The 13,867-nt window shown below is 34.0% G+C and overlaps 1 protein-coding gene across 1 annotated transcript in view; it reads left to right on the top strand.

Moving 5' to 3' along the window:
* Positions 1-3,314, top strand: part of LOC145277662 (transmembrane protease serine 2-like) — a 41,311-nt gene extending 37,997 nt beyond the window's left edge. Inside the window, exon 8 of the mRNA XM_080129322.1 lies at positions 2,597-3,314. Coding sequence (XP_079985448.1) covers positions 2,597-2,721 — 125 coding nt within the window. The 3' untranslated portion in view covers positions 2,722-3,314. The remainder of the gene's footprint in view (positions 1-2,596) is intronic.
* The last annotated feature ends 10,553 nt before the right edge of the window (positions 3,315-13,867 follow it).

Genomic DNA, 13,867 nt, shown 5'->3' with positions numbered 1-13,867 from the left:
CACAAAGTTGGTATATGCTTGTTCAGAATCACTGTGGATGAATAATATTTAAATAAAAGTTTTGAGATCAACTGAGTCTGATTTCGTGAGGGACGTCAGTTTTTTTTTTTTTTTTTTTTTTTTTTAGCCATTTCCCGTGTTATCTATTATATAAAGGAGAGATGAATGACGTATTGTTATTTTCAAGAAACAAAAGAAACGAGTGGAGATGAATGAGGAAACACAGGGTGGCCCATTTAAAAGTAGCGCAATTCTCTAATCTTTCTCTTAATGACATGCCACACGTCTCACAGATCAGTGACACGAGTTCATGACATATTTACCGAAGAGAGAACAATAGGCAAATGTTATGGCCAATACGTCCCCCGGACTTGTCATCATGGGACATTAAAACAAAAAGTTTATGCAAATAATCCTCACAATCTAGACCAATTAAAGAACATTACCAACACTATCAGGAGAATAACCAGAGAAGATCTACAGCCAGTATCTGCAAACATTGTTAAACGTTCCCATAGCTGTGGGGAGCACTTCCAGCATCTTTTATAAAACTACAGATAATTTAAACAATAAAACAATGTTCCTCCTCTCTACTACATTTTTTTCTAGGCTACTTTTAAGCGTGTCACCCTGTAGATGTGAATAAAAACGGGTTTGAGGCAAGTTATTTATTATATTTGTATATGTCAAAGGGTTATTTGCGCTTGACAACAGGAAGTTATCTCCCCTGAGCAAGAAGTAACCAGGGGTGATCTCCTCTGAGCAGGAAATAACCAAGGGTGATCTCCCCTAATATAGCTATATAAAAAGAGAGGACATGGGGCAACCATTTGATTTTTATGTGAATCTTAGCAATGAGCAGGAAGGACACATTTCCCTCCCACTTTACAATATTAAAGGCAGTGTGTGTGTGTGTGTGTGTGTGTGTGTGTGTGTGTGTGTGTGTGTGTGTGTGTGTGTGTGTGTGTGTGTCAAGTTAAAAATAAAAACAACTACAAAACAAATATCCACAATGTTGGTATATTCTTGATTGGTGTTGCCCCGGATTAATAATATTATTCATTTTTTTTTGGAGAGGTAGAAATTTTTTAATATGAATATATTACACTTTTTAGCCTCTTCTATTTTATTTTCGTCTGTGACTTCGAGCAATGTTGAATAGCCCTGCTGGTTTATAATAAAGGTTTACATAAAGGGAAGTGGAGAATTAACCTTTGGGTATTAAACAAAGAATAATAATCAAGTGGAGGGGAAAGCGTTGAAGCGAAAAGTGAGTACAATAATAGGCTATAAACTCGGATTTCTTGATAACAGAATATTCTTTATTTAATTTACGTATCTTTTGTGTTCAAGGCCTTTGTACCCATCATGTTCATATCTGTACTGGCATTATGAACTCCTTCGAGAGCAAGTACGTCTGCTAGTCTACTTATATAAATAAACAGTAGATGTATGTGTGTGTCTGTCTGTGTGTAAATATTTAACCGATAAACCCTTAACTACAAGTCACATAACATTGAAATTAACAGGAAAGAGTAACCATACAACAAAGATGGTTTATAACAAGTAAAATTTTTGTTCTGATGGATGAATAACATGTACAGACATATATCAGCAAGTTGAAATACGAAATGTTCATTTCAACTTGCCGACATATTTTTATTTCTTTCTATGCATATCCAAATTCAATTCATTTCTTCAAGTCGTTTAATATTAACTCTTTCTTGCCTATCTGTTGATAGCTACATCTATAGGAAATGCGGCTGGGGCTCTACATGTTTTGGTTTCGATCCTAACTGATGGCATCCGAATCATATTTTTAACTTTTGAAATAACTACTATATATTAGGTACAACATAATATTCAATAGAGAATTGGTTCTATAATACTAAATATGAAATCTGCATGAATTAAAATATATTTAAATGTATTTTACGACTCGACAAGGCTGGGCGCCCTCCGCTAGTGTTAAATAAAATAAACCCCACATTTAGAAGGATACTCTTATCTTATTCCACAAAACTTTCTTCTTCTCTCACAGACGTAATGTTACTAGTCTCAGTTTTTTCTTTTTTACTGAGAATCACCATTTATCAAAGCCCGAAGGCCACTCGAGGATAAGGGTTAATGAAAGCAACGTGGTGGTGTAGTAATCGCTAATAGTGTAAGTTGGGTAGAATTTGATTATTCATGCGGACGGTTTAACAAGAACTTGTTTACATTGGACTTGAAATACTGTTGCCGCATTTATTCTTCAGAATTGTTTATTTCCTGATTCCTTTGTTTCAGCTCGCTTGACTCGTTGATCTAGTGGTCTCCATCAATTCATTGTTTTCATACCTCATTGTAATACAGGTTCTTATTCCAGCAGCTTCATTCCAAGAACTGCAAGCTCAATGTTTGGGTTTTCCATAAACTGACAAGCAGGTGAAAAAAAAAAACAAAAAAAAAAACAACCAACTTTTTGACCAACCCAATTAAATTAAAACATTTTGAGTGGACAATATTTTCCATACCTTATATTTATAGCAAGTATCAATCTTGTGCTGATTGTAGGTACTGAATTTATATTTTCACTGTTTGTCATATTTTGTAGGTATTACCAGTTGGGGTCTTGGATGTGGTCAACCGCAGCAGCCAGGCGTTTACACAATGGTGGGGCATTACGCCACATGGCTCCATAAAACAATGAAAGCACACAATGACATAATAATTGGATGATCGTTGATTCGGGTCCAGTCAGTTGATGTTTTTGGTATGCTCAGTTGAATCGATCAGGTGAATAAAGGATTAAGAGGCACATGTTTTATAGATGAGCAAAACCGTTCATGTGATCGCCATTCTACGTTATTCAGTAATAAATTAACAAAAAAAAAGAGAATTAAACAAAGAAATCTTACACTTTAAAATCGAATATAAACAATATGAATCTACTCCATCTGAATTCGGATACACGATATCACATGACCAAAAATTTAACTTACTTCGAACCAAACAGAGACTTTCCTTTGTCATCTGTAAATTGAATTTAAGTAATATTGATTTTTAAAATTTTGGTCTCCCATATATGAAGGTATAGAGAAAATAGAATATTTTTGCGTATAGCTTTGAACGCGTTATGTTAGTTACCGAACTTTCTCTTGTTTTATTAGGCATTAACATGACATTTAAATAGTCTCTTTTCATGAGTGACATCGGACCTCTCTCCAACGAACAACCGAATACTATAATGTACATTTCGTACACGAACACTAGTAAAACGTTTTTCTCGTACCAATAAATCATATTAATGTTATATTACCTTCTCCTTATGCACTGCTGGTCTACAATTTATTCTTGTTCTAATTTTTCAACAAGATGAACACACGAGTTTGTTTTTTTATCCTTCGCAACAACTATCAGTAAATGTAGCGATACTTCTACCTAGCCTACATTAATAAATAGAAAATGACACTAGCAAAGGTTAAATATTGGTCGTATGAACCCAGTATGATACAAATTGGTTAATTGAAAATAACAGGAAATGAAACTTTAGTTGATGAATGTCATCACTTATCAGATAATCATCATTAGTGGTGATTAATTTACTTTAAAAAAAAAAAGTTTTAAAAATACATGTCAGAATTTGATACAGTTATTTCTACTTCCGGTATTTCCATGATATCTATTACTACTGGAGATTTTGGTATCTGTCTGCCTGAAGCCGAAACTACAGGTGGTTGCTAGAAAAGTGGGAAATTTGTTAAACGGTAATTTGTTCGTACTTTTCTAAAGTTTTTCTAAAGACTAACATTATACTCACAGATGCTGAAAATATCCTCAGTGCGCTTCACGTAACTTAGAAATCCAAGTTTGCATAGTATTTTGAAGAGTAAGCATTTCCAAATCATCTATAGAGTCTGTATCAACATTTTGGAGTTTATGCTAATAACAAGGTGCAAACACGGTAATCCATGACATTTAAATTTAGGCTTTTGGGGGAAAATCTTCTGCTGTAATGAAATTCTGAGCAGATTGCTGATGAAACTAAAGCTCTTCCTACCCGAGCCTTTGCACCTTGTCCATGTTTTATCATCCAGAGATTTGTCTCTTCAGCAGCTGAGTCTTCTCCACCTAGCTCGGCGGAATTTCCTTTCTTTTTTGTTCACACCAAAAGCAACTCTCCTTTTGTAATACGGCTATATTTAGCCATGCATCATTACGATTTCATGTTAGGCCATAAGCAATTTTTCTATTGCTAAAAGAAATGTTTTGTCTTTATCTTCCTATACTGGAATATTTCGGATTTTTATGTCTTTACTGGCATGTCTTCTTCTTTGACATGTCTATAGTTAAGTCACGACATCAGGATGAAACACAACCTTCTCCAAACTTCCTGATTTATAACTGTTTTAAAGTCCAGTTAAGACTGTTCTAATTTTTACGTCTTTATTGACGAAGGCAAAGCTCACATGTCTGGCACCAGTGGACGCCAATCTTCAACTGACGAAAATATCGCAATCTTCAAAAAAACAAACAGGAATTTCTCAAACCAATCAGCGAGTACGATTTAGTCACGTGATACACCAATTATCATCAGCAGCATCATCAGAAATAGAAAAGTAAAAAAGAATAAGTGAGGAAAAGAGAGGAAGAAAAATTAAGCAAGAATAAAAATCCAACAAATATAGTTTCATTAAAAATGTTTCTTTAAATCGGTTCTTCCCAAAAATATCCCCCAAATTAAAACCCCCAGAAAGGGACCGCTAAAAGTGCAACATGAGACAGATGTCTTTTCTTCATGTTTTTTTTTTTTTAATTTCGTTTTTTTTTTCTTGGTTTTGTTGTTGCATAAAAAGGTAATGATCGATTTTTAGAGGCATGCCTTATTTGTTTTTGTTCCGCCTATATTTTTTTATGAAAATCGCTCCAAACAAGGCATGGAGCCACTTGATATAAAGTGATAAAGATAAATAAGTAAATAAACAAATAAATTATACTAATTAAAGGTCAGAAACTAGCCAACGATAAGTATTAAATGGATAAATTCCGAACCAATGAGGTAGCAATTCTTCCCCGTTTGTCAGAAACAACATCGCGTATAGAATGTGAGAACTAAAGAAGAAAATAATTAATGAAGCGAAAATTAACCCAAACTATCCCCTTAGATTCGCTTCCTACACTCCTTAAAAATATAATTTGCTTTAAAATATAAATGTACAACAATATTTATTTTACACAACGTACGTTTTAACTTTTGGGAGTGAGCTGACGATAAGCTATATATCTTTTCAGCGGGAATTTTTCCCCATTATTTCTGGAATATTTAGTTTTAAAGGTTTATTTTATTGAATATTATTTTCTTTTTTTAAAAAAAAAATTTCAAACTGTCATTTACTTGTTTTTCGTTCTTTGTCTCCGTTTTTATTTGTCGCCCTCAACAAGAAAGTCAAGTGTTGAGTAACTGAAATTTGAATGAATTCAAAACAGTGCAGGGGGAGATAACTCGCAATAACTTGTCAAAACTAAAATACGACTGACAGTAAGAAAAATACTCTTTTTATTCATTATAGGCAAATTAAAAGTTTTTTAGGGATGATAAAAATGATTTCTTAATAAACTAATACATTTATCATTTTTAGCTACCGATTTTTCTTACATCTTAACAAATTCTAACTAAAAATAATGTTCTGTTTTTATTTTGATTTTTGTTTGTTTGCTTTTTGTTTGTTTATTTGTTGTCACGGATATTTAGTAGAACGAATATTGCACTGTTTCTTTCTTTTTGTTTGTTTGTTTGTTTGTTTGTTTGTTTTCGTTTGTTTTTTTTTAAACTGCATTTAAAATAAGCTATAAATACATTGTCTTCCTAAAATCAGGGGGAATAACTATTAATTACTAGCGACAAAAAGAAAGAATTATCTCCCTTAGATTACAATGTTTTTGTTTTTTTCTTTTTTCTTTTTTGTTATGGTCAAAATAATTTTCAGTTTCTAACTTATTCGGGTCAGATTATTCATGCCAGTTAAGGTTCGCTTTGCCGTTGTTCTGACAGCCTTTGTTAAAAGAAATACGTACTATTAGGTATTACCTCTCACTCTAAGAGAGGGTTTACTGTCGGTTGCTTCAGGTTTGTCTATCGGGTTAATTCTAAGCTAATTTTATACTCGATCTGAGTACTCCCATCGTTTGTTTTCTCCAACTTTCCCCCTTTGTCATATCTTGCTGAAGTGAGAAAAAAACAAATATCACCTGGCCTATAGGCTAGAATCAAAGTGTAGCACTTGCTCTGCCCCCAGCTATAGACAAAGAAATGCTTCTCTACTGAAAAAGTCTTTGAGATCGGGATTTCCCCGCATAAAACTAACCTCGTTTCATGCCAAGTTCTGGTGGGGTTGATTGGAAAACAGAAACACAATATTAAAATTGTTTCTTTCAATAATTCCAAACTAATGTTTTCATTAAATCTAGGCACCGCCAAAATTGGGGGGGGGGGGCAGGTCAGTACTTTTTGACGGACCGTCTTTTTAAAAATCTACCAAAAATCAGGTAATTATCCGATCAATACGAAATTTTCAGCGATTATTAGGAGAAGAATGAACTTTATAACAGTGTACTTATTTTTCATAAACGATATTTATATATATATTTTTTTTTTGCTTACAAACCCCCCCCCCCTTGTTTTGAAGTGGGAACAAATATGCTTAAAATAATCATCTGAACCTGAACAAAACATATTGTGTTGTTGTAAGGGACAGAATTATAGATAAAAAAAAAAAAAAATTGTTTGCATACTTTATTTTGACGTCTGAATATCAGAACTTCGATTGTGTTTAATTATCCCGCTTTTGAGTTTTGAAGTGTGAAATTCGGTGAATATGTTAAGTAAAATAATTAATTTAAGTTAAGCAAAACAAAAAAAAAATTTTTTTAATATTTATACGAAAAAAGCCATTTTAAAATTTTTGATAAATAAATTAACAATTTTTTTTTAGCGAGCCGAATAATGCATGACCATTATTAAACAGGGCATGCTTTGAATAATTGATATAAAAAAAAAAAATTCGATAAATGTTGTGCCCTTTGTGTTAAAAATAGCATCATTTTTTTCGATCCCGTTTGAAAACGTTTGCCGCCTTTCGACTACGGTGGACCAAACGCGCTGAAATAATTTTTTTTTATTCTGCTTTAAATTGCCCCCCCCCTTTTGGGGAGTCTGGCCCCCACACACATATACATTAAAAACCAAACTCATACAAATGGTCACCCATCTGGTACTGGCCAGCCTCAGCTTTATAATACATTGAAATTTTCGTCACTGAAAAATAAGTTTTTTTGGCCTGTTTGGTCTTCCATAGTTTTCTTCTTATAATCCGCAAACGTAAACAGAGTCGATCTCGACTCTACATGAACGCGAAATATCTGGTTACCTATATGAATAAGTGGAATTATTTGAAATTCAGGTACTTATATTATAATATTTTTGCATATTCTCTTAGAAAATCATCCTAAATCTTAGTTAGACAATAAATAAATAAATTAATTATTTCAAAAACTTTTTTTTTTAAATATTTAAGTACGTTTTTTGTGCAAGACAAAAAATGTCAATTGTTAACTTTTTGGGAAAATTTAACATTTAAAATTTAATTAAAAATAGTAGAAAAAGTTTTACATTATTCTGTTTTCTATATGATAAAATTCAGGGTTTTATCTTTCTGGAAAAAAAAAGTTACTCAGAAATAATGGATTTTAATAAATGTAATTTAGTTTTAAAAAACAACAACAACTTCATTTTGCGGCCATTTTTGGCGGTGCCTAATTAAATCTGTAGAGGTGGTGCAAAATAGGAAAAATGAATTGTTTTGAAGAAGGAACGAACAACGCGTTTATTGGAAGTAAACGAACTAGAATTTATTTTGTGAAGAAACAAATGAAAGAAAAGGGTACAGCACGTGTTTAGTTTGGCGTGTGTCTCTCGCTGTTAACTGGTGAGAAGGAAAGTCTATTGTTGTAGAGAGAGAGAGAGAGAGAGTGAGAAAGTCAATCCAGTTTGGTGTGCGTCTCTCGCTGTTAGCTGGTGAGAGGGAAAGTCTATTGTTGTAGAGAGAGAGAGAAAGAGAAAATCAATCCAGTTTATGGAGAGAGAAAACGTGAAAGGTGTACGTACTGTCTGTTGACTCTTGGCCCCACACATAGTAGCAGGTGAGGTGAGGTGTGCAGGCGCGCGCACCCCGAAAGGGGCCGGTTGGTCCGTCGACCTCTCAGGGCGGAAGCCGAATTGAAAAGAGCGAAGCAGCTTATGTCTCTTGCTTTTATAGTTGTTTCCGGTGGTCTTTTGCGCATGTGTGGATTTCCTTTAAAGGGGAAGTGACGTTGCCCATGTGTGTGTACATGTGTGTGTACATTAGCATGTGTGTGTATGTACGTGAATGTGAATATATGTACGTGCGTGTACGTGCGTGCATATGTTTGTGTGCGCGTATGTGTATGACAAGAAAAATGGCTTGAGATGTGAACGCGTGTTTTTGTGTGAGACTAGAAAGGGCTTGCACAAATCAGAAGCATGGGGTAAAAACAAGATTTTAGCAATGATTTTAATAAAGATGAAAATTTTAATAATAAAAATAAAGGGTTGATGATTCAACAATGATTATTATTATTAGAACTAGTATATATATGACGAACGGACATATATACTACACTTACCCCCTTCTCCAAAGGAGAAGATAATACCCGGAAGGATGGTCTCATGACAACAGAACAAATACTATATCACCCTCCACCCCACCCTCCTAAAAGGAGAAAGTAATATCTGGAAAGATGGAATCATGACAGCAAACCAGATACAACAACCATACACACAAAAAAGGAGGTAAAACCTGGGAGGAGAGTATTATAACTATAGAACAGGGTCTACACTAAGCCATCCCTCCTGAATTGAGCATTGAACTGCAGTACATTCGTGTGATTTAGTATAGCAAACTTAACTGAGCATTAAAACATAATAATATAGTTGCAGCTTCAAACGGACAGATACCAAATCTCTATTATTACCAATATAATAGCGGCTTTAAACTGAGAGATACGAAAGTCTCCATTAATAATAGATATATTTAGTGGTTTTAATTTATTATCTAGAGACCATAATAACAAATTTAGGTAAAAATGGCACGAGAAAAAAAATGACATGGTAAAATGGTGAATGAATAAAAGAAAAAGAAAGAAAAAAGTTTTGTCTCCCCCCCCCCTCTTTGCAGTATTTTAATTTTTAACCAAGTTACTAACTTGTTTATTTTTATTTTTCTAAAATATGTATTGGTCGACGAAATACTGTAAATCGGCTTTGTTTTAAGAAAAATAAATCTTTAGCCGCTTCACTATTTTAAAATTATAATGGGGAAAACATTTGAGAAAAAGGTGTTTAAAATAGGATACGTACTCTTGCAATGTACAACAAGTAATTTTGGGTTTGTATTACTGTACACATAGATTCGAAAAAGTTGTAACTAACTGATTTTTATATAATTTTGCGACATGACAATTAAGTACCTATTTACAATGCCTCTTCACGGGACAGAGTTAGACACCAGGGTCGTTTTTTAACGTGGAGAAAAAGGGGGTTTGTATTACTGTACACATAGATTCGAAAAAGTTGTCAAAAAACAAATATATAACAAATAAATGTTATCAAAAGCAAGATAACTTACTTTTCTACCAAACTGGATATATTTTTCGTGTTTTTATTCAATGTAACATGTTTATTCAGCTCGAAAACCATACAGTGTTTACCGATGTATTGGAAAATTCAAGATGGCGTCTGACTCTCTTTTTAACACGGTAAGTTGTAGAACAGATGTTATGAATAAAAATAACTGGATAAAATACTGTTAAAAACTCGCTTAGGTTGATATATATTCGGCGGGTTTTTAATAGTATTTTGTCTAGTTTTTTTTATTTATAACACCTTTTCCCAAACTTACCGTGTTAAAGAGGGAGTCAGACGCCATCTTGAATTTTCCAATACATCGGTAAACACTGTATGTTTTTCGAGCTGAATAAGCATGTTACACTTAATAAAAACACGAAAAATATATCTAATTAGGTAGAAAAGTAAGTTATCTTGCCTTAGATAAAATATATATTGTTATATATTTGTTTTTTGACAACTTTTTCGAATCTATGTGTACAGTAATACAAACCCGTAATTTTTTTACTTTTACAAAATCATAGGCACACTTTATGGTAATTCGAAAATTGAAGAAAAAAAACAATTTTTTGTAATAAAAAAAAAAAAGAATCAGAATCGGTAATTGAATCGGAATCGAGAATTTAAAACAGAATCAGTAAACGTATTGAAATTGGGAATTTAAAGGAGAATCGGTAATTGTATTGGAATAAAGAAAAATAGCCGAATCGTCCTATTGCTAGTCAGTGCAATACCATATTTAATCCATAGAAATCTTATTTCAATGGGTTTTTCAGCAGTTGCATGACAGATCTATTTTGTTTATATGTACGCGCAATATCTTATGTAATGTAGAGTTCTCATTAGGCTTAGCACACGCGCAGTAATTTCTGGACTTGTATAACTGTCTAGGCATGAAGACACTTGTGAACAGTTTCAAACATTTAATTCCTGCTCAGAAAATATTTGTGCACAAAAGACAATTCAGTTCCGATTAGATTTCGGCATAACAAGACATACCATACTGCTTTCACCTTTTGCTAAATAAATATTACACAGCAAATGAAATCAAAGAATCATTTCAAAAGGCACCACAACACCAGATCATTGAATACTTAAAAAAAAATACAGCTCTCCAAATTACTTTAAACAATACCAATAAAACCATAAAAACAACTAAAAGTTTTAAAAATAATAATTCAAAATTTATGCAGCCAAAAAGAAAAAAACAAAAACTATCCCAATTCAACAAATGATTTGGCATTAAATGAGCCACAGTGGTTGATAAAACAACAAACAAACAAACAAACAACCTTTTGCTAGAAGTGGCCAGAAAAACTGGAACACCAGAATACCACATTCTCTTATTGACAAAAGCCAGCCTTTCAAACAACCCTCTTTATGTTCCAGTGTTTCCTGTGTATAAACGTTGATTCATATTTTAGTGGAGATATTAGCGTTTTCCTTGGAAGACGATGACTCTTCTTATTCAATATTCAATTGCAGTCAGATATTTCCAGGCACAGCAAACTCTACCAAATGATTTTACTCATTCTGACGTTCTTTTAATCAATGATCTTATCACTAAAGTTTTAATTGAATTTAATTTACAAAAACATTTATGTATCTAGAAGTGTAAGCCATTTTGAGTTTCAGAACAGTTTCAGATGGTTCGCTGTTACACACAAGTCCTGGGAGGTGACTTGTTTGTAGTAGACAGTTCCACAGAACAAAATATTCTTACCGTGTCGAAACCCGGGAAAAGAACATGTGAAATTGCTCCAGAAAAGGTTTAATATTTATGAAGCAATTCTGGTTTCTGATTGGTTGGTAGCAGAACGTGAATTAATTTGATTCGTCAGTTCTTAGCAGCATCGTTTATAAATAGAATCGTCCGACTGTGTGGGATCATACCCCATTAGTGTTCCAAAATATTGCAACAATGTATATATGTACTAAGCATTTTAAAAACGGAAAAAGTTATAGCCCGTTCATCATCCTCATCACTCCATCTTGAGATCCATCGTCAGGCAGTGTCCGCTTTGGAGCATGCCTCACTTAGAGGACAGGCTGTGAGGATGTGTACAATAATCTGCACGTCGGTACTGCAGGGACATCAAGTATCCTGTACATAGCCCCACTTACACAGGTTGTCCCATGTTTTGGCAACCTTCATTCAGGCCCGGTTGAGTGTTATCTACTCTTTCTGTTGATTTAGAATGAGTGCTTTATGTCAAATTGATGGTTGAATATGGTTAAATTTGTACTAATTTCTGCATTAAACACTAATCGCTATTAATCCCCAACTCTGCCTTAAACGCATACAATACTATTTATTTCCCCGCACCTTATCATAACAAAGGTCCATACGAAATTTCAGCCAGATCGACCCAGTAGTTTCCAAGAAAAAGCGGAACAGACGGACAAACTAAGAGAAACATAATATAGACTAGCCAACTTTGCCCGGTCTTAAAATACACTTAAATATGATATTTTAATTTGTCCAGATGTCGTATATGTTATTATAGTCGTGATTTCAAAAATTAAAAACAAGTATGTGAGTGCCATCAGCTAGAATCGAAACCGAAAGCAAAACTGTAGCATTCAAAGCTGGTGACGTTACCACTGCACCGACGTGACATACATATGAACTGATTAAAAATAAACTAAGATGAATGTACAAAATGTATAACGATTTTTTTCAATTTTGACCCCTTTTGGGCCCCTTAAAAACTATTTTAACCGGCTAAATACTCATAAAAGAACGGTCCATAAAAATCCAATCATTTGAGGCCCCTTGTGCCGTTCTGCGACTTTTAGTTTTGAAAGAGATATAGTTTGAAAATATAGAGACAGACAGACAGACATAGTGAGTTTTATAAATTAGATTAACTATTATTTCCTCATTAGTTTTCACATTAGTCATTGTCAATGATTGTTCACTGGTAATAACAAGTGGTTTCTTCTCAGACTTTCAGCAACCTCTGCCTTTCAATAAGTGCTGCAAATTATTCCATGTTATCGCAAAAGCCGTCTACCATTAATTTCTCGCTGATAACAACTGTTGGCTTCTCTGGAAAGATTTCAGTACTTTCAGTGGAGGTCTGGATAGTGCTTTCTCTGATAAGTCTTTCTATCTGCTTTGAACCTTCATGACCATTTTTGTGAGGTCCCAGCTGAGGTTGGCACCAATATTCCGTTTTACTCAAAAGGAGTTTACACACAAGTTATTACTAATGATCGCTCCATAGCAAAAACAGATGGTTTTCCATGGAGATTGAGCAACAACAAGTCTCTTCAGATTTTTAGTAATGCCTACTTGATAACCATCACAAATCAATTTGCATTTTAGCAAAAGCCGTTTACCATTCATTCATTTTATATGAATCAGATGGCTCTATTAGGCATTGGTTTCCCTGATATCTTTCTAGTAAGATTTTTTCTCTAAAAACACATTAGGTACTTACAGGAGGGACTATGTGAAGGTTGCCAACATCTCTAAGTGAAAGTATTTCTGTGGAACGAGTTGAATTCAAACTGGGCACACCCAGGTTGTCGATCCATGTCGTTAACCACTTAGCTCTGTGGAGGATAGAATGGCCTTCTTATGTAATTGGCAATCCCATCCTCCATGTTGGAAGGTGAAGGATGCAAAGGGCGCATAATGAAGAGATGAAACATACCGATATATGATAACAAATAAATGTAGATTTATTTACATAAAAATACGAAAATAAAAATAGTAAGAATAAGAGACAATAAGAGTTCAGTAAGGAGAGATGATTAGTAACGTTACTTGCGTTATTGTATTTGTATCGGTCAGGAAAGCTGGTTGGCTAGCCATGCCAACCGGAGTGCGTTATCGTCATGTCTTTACTTGTTGAGAGTCCAGTGAAAAAGAGAAAGAAATCTATAAAAAAGGAAGTGACGTAGCTGCGTCGCCCTCTGGTGTCAAAGCATGTGTTATCAGAGTTAAAGGGTAATAACCGTGTTTAGCTTGAGAGTACCGATTTGTATCTGGGTGTCCGTTGGCTGGGAGATTTCATTTCCCACGCCTCCCAGTTCTCAGTGATAATGGTCTTTGGCTTTCTATAGAATTTGAATAAAAACAAGCCTCTTCATGATTCCAGAGAAGGTCAGGTTAGTTTTCTCCCTCCTTGGTCTTTCCATCATACTCAACACATCACAATAATTGTTTGTGGC

The sequence above is a fragment of the Euprymna scolopes genome, chromosome 6 (assembly GCF_053919585.1).
Source record: "Euprymna scolopes isolate OS-2025 chromosome 6, ASM5391958v1, whole genome shotgun sequence".
NCBI lineage: Eukaryota > Metazoa > Mollusca > Cephalopoda > Sepiida > Sepiolidae > Euprymna > Euprymna scolopes.
The sequence above is the reverse complement of the archived record's forward strand: the minus strand, read 5'-3'. Positions and strand labels throughout refer to the sequence as shown.